The 19,271-nt window shown below is 47.6% G+C and overlaps 1 protein-coding gene across 8 annotated transcripts in view; it reads right to left on the bottom strand.

Annotated features, from left to right (window-relative positions):
- LOC131672919 (CUGBP Elav-like family member 4) overlaps positions 1–19,271 on the bottom strand; it is a 127,013-nt gene that overhangs the window by 7,279 nt on the left and 100,463 nt on the right. For 4 of the 8 annotated variants that reach the window (XM_058950468.1, XM_058950465.1, XM_058950462.1 and 1 more), the window contains 8 exons: positions 18,981–19,106; positions 10,249–10,328; positions 6,928–7,074; positions 6,676–6,808; positions 5,581–5,736; positions 5,240–5,341; positions 3,017–3,094; positions 281–439 (listed from right to left, as the gene is read on the bottom strand). In XM_058950468.1, coding sequence (XP_058806451.1) covers positions 281–439; positions 3,017–3,094; positions 5,240–5,341; positions 5,581–5,736; positions 6,676–6,808; positions 6,928–7,074; positions 10,249–10,328; positions 18,981–19,086 — 961 coding nt within the window. In that variant the 5' untranslated portion in view covers positions 19,087–19,106. The remainder of the gene's footprint in view (positions 1–280; positions 440–3,016; positions 3,095–5,239; positions 5,342–5,580; positions 5,737–6,675; positions 6,809–6,927; positions 7,075–10,248; positions 10,329–18,980; positions 19,107–19,271) is intronic. The other 4 variants (XM_058950467.1, XM_058950464.1, XM_058950463.1 and 1 more) reach the window with 4 other exon arrangements.

The raw sequence follows: 19,271 nt of genomic DNA, 5'->3' as shown, positions 1-19,271 counted from the left end.
CTCTCTCTCTCTCTCTCTATCTATCTATCCATCTATCTCTCCCTTTACTCTCTGCGTATAATGTCACCACTGCAGCTTTTTGTCTCCGACTGTCTTTCTTTTTCGGCTAATTGGAATCTCTGGATGTCGGCTCATCGATTCGATATTTTACAACTTCGTCTCCGAAGTCACGTTTCGTCGAAAGAACATTGATCAAGGGAAACATGGTATAAAAACACAGCACGAGGTCTATAACACAATGTTATTGCGAAATTGTTATACACAACGGATATATACTTACCGAAGCATTTGCTCTGATTGGTGGCACGGTCAATGAAGACCTTGGATGAGATGACATTGCCGAACGGGATGAACATCTGCATAAGTTCAGCGTCGCCGAACTCTTGGGGAAGGTGGTAGATGAAGAGGTTGCAGCCTTCGGGTCCTGACATAGAGCATCCTATCATATAAATCAGAGCACATCTAAACATCGATACTTGAAGTATAATACTCAAGTTTTTGGGAATAATGAACGTTTGTTTGTTTGTTTGTTTTTTTTCTGTTAATGGCTGACATCTCCATTGTCTGATTTTGATGAATGCAATGACTCCAATTTGGTTGAAAACTTCTTTTTCTCTTCATATATGATTGTGATTCGATGAATGTGAGAGTGAGCGAACCGCGTGATACTCTTTTTTTCTTTTAAATATACTTCGTTTCAAATTTTTCTTTTAGTTCTGACGGAATTTTGATGGCCTGATTGAATGAATTGGATGATTGATTCAAATTTACATGAGAACACTGATTATGAAATTTTATGACGCTGATGTGCATGCCAATTCCGCGTGACTTTTTCATGTGTATGAACGATGTTATATGTGGATGGTTGCCATACACTTTACATATTTTTATTTTTCAACTATACAATGATGTACAAAATAACACAATAAAAATTCACCAGTCGTTATAAGTTATCAAAGTCAAATAACTGTTAATAAGTAATTGAGTAAAGCTACAATGCTTTTTTAGTTAGTCGAGTTAAGTTTGGAAAAATTATTAGGTTAATCTATTGTAAAACAGAATACAAAAGTCAAGAGCAATATTGCTCGTTAAAAGCTGAGCACACAACGGATTCGTACAAAACTCTCTTAAATTTTGAATTTGTAAATTGACACAATTTAAAGAAAATAAACAAAAATTTTAAATTCCACTACGTTGAGTATTTATACTTTCAGTGTTGTTACACACGCACACACAAGACACAACAATGATGGCTGAATGAGAAAGTAGGAAAGCTCGGATGATGAAGTTTATGATGGAATATGATGGTGATTATTATGCTGAAAACACATGATCGCCGCGCATATCAAAATGCGCGTCATTAGTATATATATACATATACATATACACATATATACATATACACACAAACATATATATATATATATATATATATATATATATATATATATATATATATATATGTATATTATTAAATGGTTTTTGGTTGATAACAAATAATAGGATTATTTATGTTTACGAGAGTCAATGATGAAAATCGCCAAAAATTAGGGTGTCTAAAAGTAGGAAAAATAGTGTTTAAGTTACATAAATAAGAATTAGCAGTGATAATACGGTCGACGAATTTGTAGCTCGGCCGCGCACACACGACGAAATTTTTGCCGCTCGCGAACGACAGTATTCTATATTGAAATTCTTTAGTTAATCGTGTCATATTAAAAAAGTCTAAATGAAAGTTTATTGGAAAGCCCATTAAAGAGCGCAGAATATTACTCGGGCATTGTTTCGTGTAATTATACACGCGACGTCGTCCCGTTAAATTTCGTATTTTAATTAAAACATGAAATTTCAATTTAACAAACACCAAATAGCCAACGACAACAATCGCAACGACATAAACATCAAAATATTGATGTGATGTCGAAATTCAATATAGAAATTTCCATAAATAAAAATTGAAACTAGCAGACAACCATGATATAATAATAAACAAAAAAAAAGGAGAAGAAATGCGTTTTGTATCAAATTCATAACCGAACACCGTTTGAAAACACTGATTCAATATACACTGACGGTATCATATATAATGAAAACATCAAATATATATCTTTCTGAAAAAAGCAACAGCGAATATCATCAGTGTAAAGACATGCAATCGTTGTGACAATGAAACGAGAAAGAACAGAGCGAGACTCCGCGGCAAGTGGTACAGGTCGAGAGTCGATCAGCCGAAACAGAATAGAGAAAGGGAAGGGGGTCTAATCTCGAGCGTGTCGTAGCAAGAAAAGCTCCGCAGGCGCGAAGCAATTAAAACTTTTCGTTTTATTTGCATTATATCCCCCTGCCGTTAATTGCTGTCGGGCGCCTTCTCAGTTTTTCAATTACACGCTCTTTGAGCTTCGAAAATTCATAATCAACGCTCTCTACTGTAGTTTCCCTTTTGTCCCCTCCCTCTTCCTCCACCGGCAAATCGAGTTTGACTTAAGGCCGCACCCCCGCCACTTATCTTCGAATTACAAGTTTTCTGTGTTTGCGGAAGCCTCGCGCAGGCTGAAAGTTGCCAGCAATCGGCGCAACCAGCCTGCGAAATTCAAAATCTTGACAACGACAAATGCAAGCTCCGAGCCGAAAGCTGTTGCGCCTCGATTATAGTATTTGCGCCGACATAGCGATCAAGTTGTCTCCGTCGGTTGATCCATTTCGACGCTTCAACTTTATCTCGCTGAAAGAGCTTTGGTTTGCGGCGACTTTCATGTATGTACTCTCGGAAGCATGTTGGAACAAAAAAAGACGTGTACAACAACTAGAATAGGTGATTCGAGTCAACAGATAAACAGCAAATATCAGACGTATATATAAATGTATATATAATAAATGTAACGATGAAATAACTAAATATATGTATGTATAGACAGATCAAATGAGTGACGGTGAGAGCATATCGACAGAAGATACGCTTCGTCATTTCTTATATTCTGTACAAGTTGTTTGTTGCATTGGTCGAAGATGGACTTACCTTCCCTCTGCTGGGGCGCAACCGCGGCCATCGGCTGTGGTATGGCCTGAGGAAACTGGCCGTAGACGGCGGGATAAGCTGCGACAATAACAAATTGACAAGATACATCATTGCGCTGTCTCTCTATTTCTCGATATCTCGCGAGCAGACCTCTTTCTCACACGTGTTTTTAAGCCATGCTGAATTTCATCTTTCGCATCCGCGCCCACATTAAGATTATCTTTCTGATGGATGTGGGTATGTTTTTTTTTCTTTTATCGTTAATTAATTTTTACTTGACAAATGATTAGTTGAATATCAGTGACGTGACGTCAAAGAGCGGGACAAACGTGAAATGCATCTTTGAAGGCTTCGACTTTCAGCGGTAATTGTACCTTCGTAAATTGAAAAAAAGCCGTTACGTAGTACTTTGTCGATTGAATATTGTTCTGCTATATTTTGACATGCGCACATTTTCATCGCGACGCAAAACTCATATAATCCATTTGAAAGTTGATGCCGCGTCCATGGGTAGAGTCAATATGAAGTTAGCTCAAGCCACCCCCTCCCCCGCCCCCCAGTGCCGAAAAGTTACAGCGCCGCCAATCGCTGATAATTATTTCGAAATTCGGCGCTTCAACGGGGCCAACTTTCATTGATTAACCACGCGGGCGCGCAAAAGCAATAACAACTATCGGGACAAAAAGCGGAAACTCAATATCCGCCCACACGCACGCGTGACAGCGGAAAAAACCGAACTCGAATATCAGGGGTTTCGCTGTCACAAAAACGCTTCGAGAGCGCGTGATTTTTTTCTCTCTCTCTCTCTCTCTCGTTTTTTTCATTTTTCGTTGGCCTCGCGTCACTCGATAGCCTTTGCGTCGGGCCGTCCTCGCTATTAGAACACGATATCGCGCCTACGCGCGTACGCGTATATGTCGGTATAGAGCAGAGGTGCGAAACCCGAGTGCCAAAATTATACCGCCGGCAACGAGCGCTCATTAATTATGGGAAATTTCAGGTACGCGGAAGAGAACTCGAGCGCGCGTCGTCGAGCGGTTATTTCGACGAGAAAAAAAAACAGTCAAGTGATATTGGCCGTTGTAGCATTTGCTGGCGCGAGTTTTCGATTGATGTGCGTGTCTCTCGGAACGTCGCTTGGGAGCAATTTCGGTTTTTCTTTTTTCTTTTTTAATGGCAGCATTTAATAATGAAAAAAGAGGTGAATATTGCGTCGTCGTTAATCTCTCTTCCATTTTGCGCTGCGCGAAAATTCAGCAGGCTAATTCATGCGAGAGAAAGAGCGAGAGTGGAAAGCAATCATTAAAATGTACGTAACGGGGATGTGGATGAGCGTGAATGGTATAATAATATATTGATAAACAACGTGTAGTAAGGCATGCGCTGTCGAGGTTTGCAATATAGTTATATCAAATGTATATCCAGCATATGCCACGAAGAGAAGATGTAGCTTGAACGGGAAGGCCTCTTTTTCAATTTTCAGCAAATTTAATATAACAGAGTATCGTGCTCTCAGTTCAAGCTACGAAAATAAAATGAGTATACCATGTATGTATATACATCAACAGAGAGAAAACAGAAAAGAAGAGATACACTGCCAAGTTCACGTCGTAAATATGTAATATCTATGTATCCACAAATACACGTAAATATACATACACACACACACACATGCGCGCGCGCATATTTATATATGTGTGTACAGCATGTAGAGTAAAGAAAGAGTATAGAGAAAAAGACTGGAAAGAGAGGAAACGACGTGAAAGCTCGTCACGTTCACCGCTGCTGGATATGCGTACATGTGTCTGTATATGAGAGTATATGTGTGCACATCGGACGTAAAAAAAGAAGAAAGTCGGGATATGCGCATACGTAATGTCGCATGCACGCGCGCATGCAAAACAAGTCGCTTGCTTCGGCGGTCGTGGCAACGGCGGCGTGTCATTCTCGCGTTTTTCCATTTACGCGCTCGTTTCGTTTTATGGGGCGCTCTCTCGCCTGCTTCTCTTTCTTTTTTTTTCCTCGTCCTCACTCCTCGCCGCGCGCGAGATCTGCGGTATCGGTTATCCGTTTTTGTTTTATACCCGCACTGTGTCGCTAACAAAGTTGGAAAAAAACAAAACAAAACAAAAACAAGATAGAGAAGTGGTGTGCGCAAAGCAGAGGAGGAGAAGTGTGCGCAAGATTGGCCTTCTGTTAACTTGTCATCGTAAGGGGACTTACCGGCACCGGGATAGACCTGCATGCCTGGATACGCGGCGGCGTGTTGCAGTGCCGCCTCCCCGTTGGGTAGACCTTGTGCTGGAATGGACAGATGAAGGGCATCTACACTTCAGTAAGCTCGGCACTTATCACGGTTCTGGATGTTCTTAAACTAAAGGTCTCGCCCCCCCCCCCCCCCTTCTCTTCCCCTTTTACACGAGTACTTAATTGACCAACCGGCCAAAGTTGCAGTTTTATTCGTCGAAACGCTGAGAGACGACGGGGGGGGGGGGCAAGACCGTAAGGGTTTTAACGGGTATAGCGGCCCGTTAAATAGAGCCCTCGGCCACTGAAATACTCACGCCCTGGATACGTTTGCGGTATGCCGTTCGTGTAGACGGCCGGGTCGGATGCAGCTGGCTGTCCATTCGGTGTCTGTGCGGCCATGTTGAAATTGGGCATCGTCGGCGACGGCAGCGACGGCAGTGCGCCGTTAACCGCTTGACCTGCGCTTGCACCTGCAGCCATACAGACGTACGTACAGTATATCATATCGTCTCGCGAAGCAGGGCGCTTTACATCGACGCGCACAAAACCGAATCGAATCGAATCGTTTTACAACTTTCTCTCTCACGGCCATTAGGCACCTTTTACGGGCTTCGATTTCGATGCTACTGCTCGCGCCGATGGATATTATTGTTGGCGTTCCAGCGAGCGTTTATGGGCGCGTGCACACGCAGCGCGCGCTAAATTTCAGATGAGTATTCGCCCTTGTGTGTGTATGTGTATGCGTGCGTGCGTGTGAGCGTGCGTGTATGAGTGTGTATGTATGTGTGCGTGTGCGTGTACGTCAGCAAGCACACTTTTCCAACATCAATCCCCGGGACCGTTAAACGACATTTTATTTTTATCAAAAGCTAATGGTCCTTGCGATAATAAAGTGCGATCCGATAACCTTTTTCGCATGAAACGCGATAAATATTTCAGAGACTTTCCAATATTCACCAGCAAAAGCGCGGCTCGCGCTCTCGTTTTCGCTTCCAGGCCAACGAGTGCGAAAAAACAAGCTCGTTCTCGTTTTTTCTCACGAATTTCCGGCCGCAGCGTATATTATAGGTCGTGTTTATGCCAGGTGGCGATATTGCATGTCGTGCAAAGCTGATGGCTGTCTCCACCTGACGGAAGAATAACTTGACAAAGCTCTAAACGTTCGGTCCGAAGCACGAGACACTCCGTTGCGGATATACCTCGGTGTCGAACGCGTTCGTGCTACGAAAACGCTTGGTTACAGCATTTGATTTTGGACGGATCAGCGAGCAGCGAAAGTTAAGTAACCGGAAAAGCGACTCGGCACAGGCGAAACGACAGCGAGCGAGCACCGCAAAATAGAAGCCTGGAGTATCGCGCAGGCACCGGCTAGTTCGTCGAAGGCGACAGTGGATATGCAAAGTGTCTACCAGACGTGGGTGGCACGACCGCATTGGGCATGCCGTTGAGCGCGTGGGGCATCTGTCCGGCAGCGGCTAGGGCCGTGATCGGGCTGATGTACGGTCCCTGGGCGGTCGCGGCTGCCATGAGTGCCGCCTGCTGCTGCAATTCACAAAGAAAAGCACAAACAAAACCAAGGGTAGAAAGACAGAAAGACAGTCAGGGTCGCGGGAGGTTGCGCAACGAGTACACAGCAAGGCCGTGGGAGACGGTCAACTAACCTGCGCGTAAGCGGCGCCGTAGGGTCCAAACTGATTGAATACGAAAGGGCTGATGAGGCTCATGTTCCCGGCCATTTGCTGCATGCGTCTTAACTGTCTCTCTTTCTCAGTGTCTGCGTACTTGACTACGAGGCTGGACGAGGCGCCCTGCGAACACAATTGTTTCTCGTATCTGTTGGCGTTCGAACGTCGCCTCGGGGCTGCTGATTCGCTCGCGCACAGAGATTCTCAAATAATTCTTGACCGGGCGCTTTCCTCTAAATTATGAAGGCGCTCTCTCTCACTCTCACTCTCTCACTCTCTCTCTCTTCCTCTCTCTCTTCCTCTCTCTCTCTCTCTCTCTCTCTCTCTCTCTCTCTCTCTCTCTCTCTCTCTCTCTCTCTCTCTCTCTCTCTCTCTCTCTCGCTCTCTCTCTTTCTCTCTCTCTCTCTCTCTCTCTCTCTCTCGCTCTCTCTCTTTCTCTCTCTCTCTCTTTCGGGTGGCGAGAGCACAGGGGCAACAGGTGGCCAAACGCGTGAATTATGCATCGCTTGCAGCCGCGGAGCGCGCCTGGCTTCGCGCGCACGCGGCAACGCCGAAAATCCGCTCGCGGCGGTGACAAAGTCGTAGCGATCGAGAGTCGACGGTAAGAAACGAGCGCCGGCAAGCGCTTGTCCTGCAATTAGCCCCTGCTATTTGCATGGAGATGCCGGGCTTGAGAAAAGCCGTCTCATTATCGGCGGATTATGGCGGCCGGCCATTATCTCGGCTCCGGGTCCGTCGACGAGCTTATTACCGCGCGGGCGCCGAAGCTTCCGAGACGAAATAATTATGTGACGCTTCGAGCCTGCATATACTGTCGCTCGTCGATGCTCAAGCTTGTCGGCGAGCTGATTGAGCGCCACTTCTCCGCGCACATTGTCTACGTTTCAGCTCCTGCTCTGCATTTGGTTGCCGCGTCCGTCTTATTCTTGCTTTACTCTCGTCCGATTCGAGCAACGCTGGCGTGAGTCCTTCTTTTTCAAATTTCACGATGTTTTAGGCCTTATTTTGCACATCGATTTCGATAAGTAACGCGCCTCTATTCGTTTGGCTACGAAGCACTGCGCTCACGAAGCTTTTAAAAGTTTTGATAATATTGAATGCCCGTATAATCAATGGTGCTTCGTTATCCTTCATTTTCTTTTTTGGACAAGTCGAGCTCGTCCTCCTGGGCACGTTTGGACTTTTCGGCCGGGCAAACAGTGCGTCATCTGTATAAATATCGAAATAATCGTCGATCCGAATCGTAATTTAGCGACGAGCGAAAGCTAGCGAAAGAGGCGCCGGCAATTCAAATTTGAAATAAAGAAAAGAAAACGGCGTCGGTTGTTTACGCCGGCGAGCAAGAAAGAAAATCACGGCTTTATCCCCATAAAAAGAACGGCAAGACGTGTAGCGTGATGAAAGCAAACCGCGAAATGTGGCCATAAAATCCGTAGCGCTGTATCCCGTTGATTTGGTTAGGCGGAGAAACTCGAAATAGAGACAGAGAGCCGCATCAAAAGGGAAAAAACAATAAGCCTGCGGCTGTAGTTCGATCGTAAGAAAAGGAAAGCAGTAGGTATTGGAGGCGTAAAAAAACTTAAAGATCGGAACGGGATTTAAGGGCGGAGATTGCAGGCACACACTCGCACGCACAGAGCTATTAAGCTCGTCATCACACCGCGTACAAATCCGATATATATCTATGGGTTTGTGCCCTCGGAATTACAAGAGGATCCTTCCAATCAGTGCTGGGGTAATTGCCTCTCGCTGTATCCTACGAAGCACATCGTTACTTGCAGCTCCGGCGCGAAACGTGCGCGCGGCCGCATTTGTAATTGCGCGCCGTTTTAGAACTGCTTTGGAAACTAATTCCCAATGTGCCGCCAAGTCAATTGAAAAATCTCTCGAGAAAATATCCATTGTGCCGTGAAACGCTGCAAAAAGGAGCAGCGCCAAGGAGAAGCGATCGCTCGTGTCTCGGCGCGCACAAAAGCTCGACGCAACACCGAGCGAGCGAGCGAGCGAGCGAGAGAGAGAGAGAGAGAGAGAGAGAGAGAGAGAGAGAGAGAGAGAGAGAGAGAGAGAGAGAGAGAGGAAATGGCTTTAATTGAAAGCTCTTTCTTCGCTTAATTCGCAGACAGACAATTTCCCAGCGCACGACCGTTCGAACTTGCAAATTCAAGTTTTAAAAGCGTTTTGTGCCGGCGCTGCTGCCGCTGCTTTTGTGCGCCCGCGACTAAAAAGCCCTACACTTGCATTTTAATAATGTCTTTGCAGTCAGTTGCCAGGTGGGAAGCTCCGCCCGTCGTCCATCGACAAGCCGTTTCTCAGCACGCGACCGCTTCCCCCGCACGCAGCCTCCCATTCTGTCCTTGTGAATGAGAATATGACGTAAAGACATTGCCATTTCATCCTCTCTCCTTTGTCCAAAAAAATTTTGCTCGCCGCCACTCGTAACATTTTCTTTTATTGTTAGAACTCGCTGCCCATACGCCCCGTACGAAATGGGCAGCAGCAGCAGCAAAAAACTAATAATAATTTCGACAGCCCACGCGGCACACTTCACCCACACAGAGGGAGAGAATTCTTACGCTTGAAAATCCGCCTCCCCCTATGGTTTTGTAACACACAGACGCACACACACGCACCCCTCATGAGAAATTCATGCGCGCGTGACTCATCGTCACAGTCGCGTGCGCTTTTCCAGTCCCTCGCTCGCGCGACAAGGGAACAAGAGAACAGCACACAGGTACGTATATGTATACGCATGAGAGACACGGGGAGAAGGGAGCACAGGGAAGGATATATTATATAGAAGAGAAAGTGAGTGAAAAAGAGGTGTGGTGCTGATATTGTGACCATTGGCTCGCTGCAAAGATAAAGGAATCTACTTTTGTGAAAGATATCTAAGATGTATATATATAAAGTATATAGAGATATATAGAGACACAACGTCGATAGCTAAGAAACACACTGAGCTAATATATATATATATATATATATATATATATATATATATATATATATATATATATATATATATATATATATATATATGTATGTATGTATGTATATGTATATATATGTATATATGTATGTATGTATGTATATATTCATCATGCGACAGACAGCTATATGCTTGCGGCTAATTAATAATCGAGAATAGAAGTGAAAAAATAAGATGTGACGTATTGTTATATATGTACACTGATAATACACTCTGCGCTGAACATCATCGTCGCCGTCGTCGTATTTATTTTATTTGAGAATCTGTGTGAGGAGACGAACGGGTTTATCTACGGCGCGCATACTTACCGGCATAGTTTGACTTCCATGCAGTGAGGTGATCGCACTCTGTGCTTCTTGGTGTGCTGAGAATTTCACGAATGCGCAACCTGCAACACACAGACACCGACATGAAGGTGGACGCCTGGGAAAAACAAAGCGTCAGTGCTTATTGCCCGCAGTCCCGCGCGACTCGCTAATCGACGCGATCGCGCCGCGGTCGCGCTAAACAGACGCGGCTCGTCGTAAATCTCGCTTCGCGCGTCATATCGTCCTTCCGAGCGCTGATTTATCGTTCGCTTTTTTTCTCCAGCGTCGAAGCGCCGCGAGATACCGTTCCTCATGCACGCGACGGCCGAAGGATTGCGCGCCGAAGCATTGTTTGTGTATCATTTCTTTATCCCCTTTTTTTAATTGGCGATGGAATTTTCCAGGAATGCCGTAAAACGCATTTTACGACCCTATAAATTATATCTGCTAATTGACGTTTACGAGCGGGAAAACCGGTTAATGGTCATTCTCCCCCGCGTCGATGATGACGCGCCAGTCAATATTGATGTTTATTTCGCGATATACGTATTGGGATCCAGAAATATTTATAAACTTTGCTTTTTTTCAATAAAATAAGTTACCGAGTATCCGTCGATTGTGTTTGTAGGAGTTAGTCTTCTGAAAATCGACGCGCTAAGGCGAAACTTTGTCCTTTTCTTTGGGCGCCGAGTGGCTTAATTCATGTAAATTACAGCTTAAAAAGGCAATTAGAAAGTTGGCAATTCCTTTTAAATTGAGTGACCTCTCCCCCGCGTCCCTCCCGTAGGGCGCGGCCCATTTACCATAGAAATTAGACTGATATACATTGCAAAGTCGGCCGGCCAAGTGGTCACGAGGATGACGAAGGGGCTAAGTGAAGAAACGTGTCGCAGCGCTGTTGTCAGTGTCAATTCAGCGAGCGCGGAGAGGCAAATTTTGTTTGCACTTTCTTTGCATAAAGCGCCACCGTCGACCATTTTGCCGAACCGATCGAGAACGGAAACTTATTTGAGAATGCGAGTTTTGACTTTTTCGTCAGCGCGTCGGATCCTTTGGAAACACTTACCATCGACGGGCGCCAAGTGACCTTTTCATATCGACAAAAATTCAAGCTAACGCTCTGACTGATCGCGCGTAATTACACTTTCATCGCCGTAACTTTTCACTATGTAACGAAAAAGAGAACTATTTAACTTGGCAAACGTTTGTGAATGCACAGCTGAAAGAAACTAGCGCAGTTTATTTTGTCGCAAAATAAACTTTAAACGTTGGCGAAATTATACATCCCCATACCGCCCGCTCAAAAAAACTTTTCCCTCGGAGAAACTTTGCTGTATGTGCATTAAAACATCCCTTTCCTCGCCACGAAGTGTTTCATTAGCAAGTGTTCATACGCAGAAAAACAAAATGAACAAAGTGTCCTAGTTTTAAGAACCCGAACGTTGGGGAGTATCCGGTGAGCGCCATTTTAATTAGACGAAAAGGTAAGGAGGGGAGAGGTGGAAAGTTGAGATAGTGGCCGCAAAAGAGAAGGAACAACAAACTCCATTTGAGCGTCGAGTGGGCTGTCGCCTTTTGCACGCGATCGATACTCCCCATCCAGCCGCTGCCCCTTACTCCCGGGCCTTTCCATTCGTATATTTGATTGCTCGGCAAACATGTCCGAGTCCAAGCGGCGTCGGAGCAGTAGCTCTACTCTCCTTTTGTCGGGCTGCGGCTGAAGGCATGATTTTTTTTTTTAAGAGTGTTCACCCATATAGTTGAGGGCCTTTCGAGCATTACGGACTATGCTATTTCACGCAAGATTATCTGTGCGTATATCGAGAGTGTCTTTTATTATTCAAAAAATAAGCTTTTTCCCTCCCAGCAATATCTTTCCATATAATAAGATTATAAATTTTTTTATTATCAAGAAGAATAAAGTGAAAGAAATGGCTGCGTTCTTATCGAGATACACGTTCGCTCTCGAAAAAAAAAAGAAACCGTACGTTCTCTCTGGTATACATGACAAAAGCTTTCAGCCGTGTGTGTGTGTGTGTACCCCTAGTGCGCACGAGTGAATACACGGCAATAAAAGAAAAAGACCGCGCATTAGCATCCGAAGCGGTCGAAATCTCGAGAGACGCAAAAAAGCCTCCTGAAAAAAAAACAAAAAATCAGCGATCGCTCATTAATCGCGAGAGTGAGGCTGGAGTTCCTTTTTTTACGTCGCGGCTTAAAAGCTAAAGGGATTAAAAAGTTACGTAACAGAGGATTTTCTTCTCTTTTTTTCACCGTCGGTGTGCAGTACTTAATCCTCCCGAAATGATTTTTTTTTTCGCCGAGTCGGCTAAAAAAGTTCGGCGCTTGGAAGCCTGCGCGAGACATACGTGTCTCGGAGAGATTGTAAAATATGTGTATTTTTAGCGTATGTGTATGTGTGTGTAGTCGGTGACATAATTACCTACAAGGGGGTGCGTCCAATGGCTATCGGAGCCGCGCCACGCCTTCGGTCTACAACCGTTGTCGTCGGCAAACTTCTAATCAACTTGCGGCCTTTTTCCTATCGATCCCTTATAAACGAAAGTAGCCTACTTTCGGTAATTAACTTTCGAAGGTAAAATTCGAGTGTACGAACGAAAAAAGCAACAACGGCGACGAAGACAAGACGAGTCCCATCTGGATTACGGGGAGAACGCACGGAAACTATCCTTGCAGTATTTGCTCGGGCATTAAATTACGCGCGCGCGCGCGTGTGTATGCGAAAGGGACGCGGCTCGCTACCCTTCCCGCGTCTACGTATGCCCGGTTTACTTTCATCACATCCAATATTGATCAGCGCGCGCGCGCGAAAACGGGGAACGCCACGCGCGGCGACGACGACGAGTTTGCACTTTATTTATGCAACGGCACATTGTTGCTTCTGCGCGCCCAGCGAAACTTGTTTACTTTTTTTTTCTGTCGCTTCTTCCCGCCGCTATACGCGGCTATTATTTTTACGCGAGAGCCGGACTCTTCAGGGCGTATTTTTCGGCGAATTCTGGGTATTTTTTCAGAGAGAGGCTTTTTTTCCGACGCCGGGATGGCGTGCGGTAATTGTGCCAGTACAACGACAACTAGATTTCCCAAAGTAAAGGCTCGTCGAGCGAAGGCAAGACGTCGGGCAAGTAAACGGGAAGCACGAAAGCGAGCGTTGAGGCAATATTCAATAAAAGAAAAATCGAAGGTTTCGCGTGCGTCCATCGAGGCCAGCGTATCCAGCGAAAACTCCCTTGCCGAGCCGTAACGCAATAAGCGCTCTGGTCGGGGGCGAAGCCTCTGGGAGGGGCTCGAAACGCCCCTTCCCGAAAAAGAAAGAAATTACGACGTATCCGATAGCCAAGACTAGGCGCTCGCGCTTCCTTAACAAACATAATCTCGCTGCTTTGCGGAATCCACGGAAATCGAAGGGATTCCAGCGCTACACAGCAGCTGACCTCTCACCCCTCGAGGGAGGAATATAGGACTCAGGGCTTGAGCTGCTCTCCGTCATTCTTGTAGACGGGGACCGACCGACCAACCGACCGACCGAGCGAGCGAGCCGAGTAATTTCTAGGCGATTTGGCAAGCCTCTGAAATCCTGTATATCGGACGACTTGTTTTTTACGCAGCAAGTTGTTCGATCGACCCTTCCCTATCGCTGCTAAAATAGTGACGCGAGCGAGGCTTCCGGCCGTCCGAAAATGCAAACGAGAAAGCGAGCGCGCCGCGCAATCACTTAAGGCTTTCCGTCGGAATGACATTGCGCGAATGGAAGGGCCGTGACGACTGCAGCCGGGCTCTTTGTCGCGCTAGACGAGAGACGCGGCCGATTATTAAAATGAAATGCGGATGCAGAGCGAGCAAGGATATTGCGAGCGTTTGCCTGTGCTTTGCCGTATTCCGCGGCGATCGAGCTTCAATTGCAATTCGTGGGCGCCCGCGCGAACGCCAAAGTGTGCCGGAGAGCTCTTTTCACACGGGGAAATACCGTTTATTTGATGGACGCGCTGAGACTTTTATCGAGCGAGCGAATCGCCGGGACGAATGCGAATGATTACGCGCGCGTATGTGCCGTCGCCGCCGCCGCCGCCGTTCGCGTCAGCGTAATGCGTGCTTTTGCGAAGCAAGCTCGATTAAAGACGATTGTCGAGTTACCGCGGCAAATGACGGAATCGACGCACGTAGAGCGGAAACAAGCTCATTCCAGCTGTAGCATAGTCACTTTTGCTCGCGCTCATTAGCTTATGAAATTGGGCGAGGCAAAGCTTTGTCGCGGATGATTTCCGCGCCACCTCGAAGAATTTCAGCGGCCGTCAGCGATGACGAACGGAGGGAAAGTTGGGCGTCGTCCGCAAGCTTGGACGGCCGACGCGCAATCAAGTAGGGCGAGTCGCGCGCTTTTATTGCCGCGCCGCCGAACGCGCGCGCGAGATCCGTATACTTTGATCTCGCGGCCATTTGCATTTTCTCTGGCGCGCATTGCAATTACGTGGCTGCGTCTGTCCCCTCCCCCCCCCCCTCCCTCCCCCTCTTATTTATCCGCTCGCTCTTCGCTATTAGCGCGACTAGAGAGGGGGCAGAAATCGAATTCCAAGCGTGTGCGAGGCAGAGACAAAGCACCAGGATTCTAATTACCAGCCAGAAAATCATTAAGCGCTAGGGCTGCTTTGGTCGCTGGCGCGCCCCGCTCGGACCATTTCACGCCCGGATTTCGTTTCACTTGCGACTTGTGTCGAGAATCTTTTTGCCGATCCGTTCTTTCTGCTTTGTCGTCGCTCGCCACGAGTCGCCGAGAGGCGACCGAGTCCTGTCTTCGTGATGTTCGCGCGTGGGCGTTTTGTCGATCGGCTGCGACCCCACGATGCGTCTCGCGATTATTGTCGCTAAGCAAACTGAGTCAATAGAAAAATATTTGGGCGCTTACTTTTGGAGGAATGTTCAATTATCGGGCACACCCAGCGAATCAATATTTGCGTTCCCGAGAGGGAATATGTTGGCGCGGGATAATACAAGACGACGCAAAGCACGGAGAGACAACAAACCGCAAGGACATAAAGTTCGATACGTAAGCAAAGATTGTCGAATGAAAAATGTAGCCGGAGATCGCGGCAGCGCGGCGCAGCCTGCAAATTCAGATTAGCTGGTCGTCGTCATCGTCGTCGTCGTGGTAGTAGTCGTCCCCCCTTCACGTCGAGCGCTTGTCGGCCCTGCCCTCTTCTCTCGTTGAAAATTGAGCTGATTGTCTTGTACATCACGTGCCGCGTGTCGCGGAATTGGATATCGCGCGCGAGTAATGCATCGGAAATGTTTGGCGATGGCGTGGCCTTGCCGAAAAGAAGGAGGCCTCATTAAGCTTGGAAAAACGACGGCGACGGCAGGGGACGAGGCGGGTGGGCGGCCGATGGAGCGAGGCGACGAAGCGAAATTGAATCATGTTGCGAGCGCAATCAAAGCGCTTTATTAAAGCTATCAGCGGCCCGGGCGACGAGCCCGATTTCCATCAACGTCAGTCGCATGCGCCGCGGCAGCGCGCCCACGCCCGGGCGCCGCGCTTCTTTTTGCACTCGCGAAAAACAATGACTCGCCGGCCAAATTCCACTCTGCGACCGGCAATCGAGGCCGCGCTCTTTTTTATTTATTTTTTTTTCCTCCCGCGCCGTTCGACGCACAGCGTGTAACACACTTCTGCGCGGCTCCATTGTGCGCGCGGAGCTAAATGCAATTAGGGACATTCCGTATTCCGGGGAGATGCCAACCTACACTTCGTTTTTTTATCTCCTCCTCGCGCGCTAGACAAAGCGCGCTGAGACTCGCATTTGCTTTTGCGTCAGGTCTACGCGGCGCATTGTTCGATATAATAATTAGAGATCTGGCGCAAGGGCTGTGCGCGCATAAGCAACGAAAAGCCAGAAAGCCCATCGCTACGCGCGGAGCTACGTGCAATCTGCGCCCGCAATCTCTCGGCCATTTCTCGTCTTGCCTGCCTTGTATTTTTCTCTTTTCCGTTTTCTTTCTTTTTCAACATCTATTCATAGCGCGCGAGACAAGGCAATTTCACAGGGATTCCCGAACAATCTTTCAAAGTATTCGTGACTACTTTGGGAAAAAAGGTGTTCGGCCCAAAGCAAAATCGATAATAGAACGCTTGGGCGAGAGCGAGCGATAGCACATCAAACGAAAATCGCGTACCAGCGTGCAAGTGTCCGCTAGGGCTACGGCCCCGCATGATTAAAGTCACACAAGCGGCTTGACCACTCGCTCGTAGAATGCGCGTGCCTATATAAGAGAAACGGGGGGCGGGGGCCGCCGTGAATGGAGGCGGAGGGGTCGCGCGAAAAAAAAGCCCAAGGGTAGCATGTGTACAGTCAGTCGCGTAAAGCTTGCTCTTTGTCCCTTGGAGAGCCGAATCCGAATGATTTACACGCCGCAGCGACAACGTTTTTCGTACGAGGAAACGGACCCAGAATCGGCCGTGTAACTCATTAGCGCTGGTCGCGCGATACGCTCTTGGACGAGGGCGAGTCGTTAGGCGAGGAACGATAATGATTTCAAGCCAAGTCGGGTCGTCCGCGCGAGTGGCATTGTCCAGCTTGTTTCGCTCCACGGCCATCCATTGTCTTCGCCGTCATAAAGAAAAAGGGACGCTTACAAAAGACAGGGGGATTCGCTGCCTCGAAGAGGGAAGGGGTTACACGCGCGCTCGTCAATGTATATTTTTATCGGCAGGCGGAAAAACTTGGCAATCAATTTACAAAAAAAAGGGACGCGAAGAAGGAAAAAGGCACGCAGAAAGAGATACGTAGTTGGCGCAGTGTGTTTCGAGCGAGTTTAATGGCCGGCCAGACGGACAGATAGAGAGAGAGAGTGAGAGAGTGAGAGAGATTATATCGGGTGTTTGTGCGCTGGCGCTTGCAGGGTTCGTACGTATACGCGTGTGTGGAGAAGCCGATGATTGGACACGCTCGTAATTACGACGCGTCGTCTCGTCATTGTGCGCGCAGAGAGAGAGAGAGAGTGAGTATCGATCCATCGACCATCAGAGCTTTGATTCGGCGCCCGCGCACACACACCCACGCGTGCGCGCACACACATCTATAGGCACTGCCCAAAGACTTTGAGCGTAATGACGCGTTACTCCGCTATCGTTATTCAGCTGTATTACGTGCACGGCTCCCGAATTGGCTTTGAAAGGGATTTGGAAAAAAAACATTCGAGCTTTCAGTCTCGATAACGACTGCGTTTCGCGTGTAATGTTCGGCGCGCTATACGACCCGCCCGTAAAAATACAATTATTACGACACGAGGCCCGGCGGGCAATTAAGTTTCATCTGCAAGATGCGACCATCATTAAAAAAATAGCCCTACCCGGTGCGCGTTTTGGAAATAAACGCTTCAAGTGTACATTCCCGCGTACCGTTGTATCAATTTACGCGACAACAGCTTTAATGCTGCTTTCATTTTATTTTATTTACTTTTTGTTTTATGCGCCGCACTCTCGGAGATGACGAAGATGTGCTCTGTGCGCCGAATTTACGAAAATGAAGCGAGTTTACGTACGTGTCCGCGAAATGGAAATCAGAGGTGTCGTTCTCTGTTATGAATAACGATCGCAATTCAAACGTCACGATAAAGAAGAGAAAAGGGAAACTCGCAAGACTAAGGTAGGCGTATATAGCTGTATTTAATAGCCCAGAGAACTGTTGCCGGAATCAGGATCAATTATTACATGTTAACGCGAACTGCTGCTGCTGCTGCTGCTGCTGCTGCTGCTGCTGCTGCTGCTGCTGCTGCTCGTCGCACGTGTGAAACTCGCGCGCACACGTATGCATAACGAAGTTGATGCCAGGCGAGCCGGCAAACAAAGTGCTGCCTCTCTACGCACACGCGGCTATTAAATTAACGTTGCGCATCAAGATTGAATAATTAATGCTGCTCACGTTGTCGCTCGGGCAAGCGAGAGAGGAAATGACATTGGCATCAGGCAGATTTTTCCTCTCTCGCGCGCGCGTACGCGCGTACTGACCTTAATTCGAGTACGTCGGCGTCGCGCGGATAACGCATCGAGAACGCGCTCGTGAAACTTTCGCGTTTTGCCAATCTTCGTTTATTCGGTCAGGCGATCGCAGCGAAGATTATTTTGGTAAGGCTCGGTGGACACTGATACGAGCTTGAAAGCGACCGATCGCTGATCCATGCGATCGACCATTGGGCGAGAGGAAAGTAGGCGTTGAAACGATGGTGCGCGCGATCGAGGCCCTTGGAAACGACGGCACGCGGTATATAGATCGCGAACGGAGGAAGCCGCGCCTACCGCGTGGGCGGCCGACTTCCCGCTGCACTCTCTGTCGCTCTCAACTGGCACTGGCACCTCGCCAAGATAGGTAGTGCAAAAGCCAAAGAGCGAGGACACGCCCGCTAAGCGGCAGCGCGCCTGCTCCGAAATCGCCCGTTTTAATGGTCGGCGCTAAAAGTAGAGCCGAGCTTCCGCCGCTTCTTTCCTCGGCTCCTCGCGAGCGAAGGGCCGCCTCAGCCTGGCGGGCGGCGGAGCAGATGCGCGCGCGAGAAACGAGCCCGGTCTGGCGTGCACGCGCGCAGGCGTAAACATTAAGCTCGGCGATGAGCGGCTATTAAGCGGCTATTAAGCGGCTGTATAATAAAAAATGACGTTTGATCGGCGGAGCTGCTTGGCAGGCCGAACGGAAGTAAAAGCGATAGTCGTGTGGGAGACTCACCTCTGCTGGTCCCGTCAGGACCTCGAAGTATGGTACACTCCTCTATTGTGCCAAACGGATTGAACAACTGACGTACATCCTCTTCAGTCTGTTGCTTGCTGAGCATGCCCACGAACAGCTTTCTGTCTGCATTGCCAACGCGAGGGGGTTATCGATAAAAAAAAGAGAAAAAGAAAAGCATTCGATTAGTCAAGGCCTTACCCTTGCAACTACTTAACCTATCAACACAGCTCCGCTGCCGGCGCTCATCGTGTTTATCGAACGGAAAGGAAACCAAAAACAAAAAGGAAA

Source organism: Phymastichus coffea, unplaced genomic scaffold, assembly GCF_024137745.1.
Source record: "Phymastichus coffea isolate CEN01 unplaced genomic scaffold, Cenicafe_Pcof_1.1 PCOF00162, whole genome shotgun sequence".
NCBI lineage: Eukaryota > Metazoa > Arthropoda > Insecta > Hymenoptera > Eulophidae > Phymastichus > Phymastichus coffea.
Note: the sequence above shows the minus strand (reverse complement) of the source record. Positions and strands in the feature narration are given on the sequence as shown.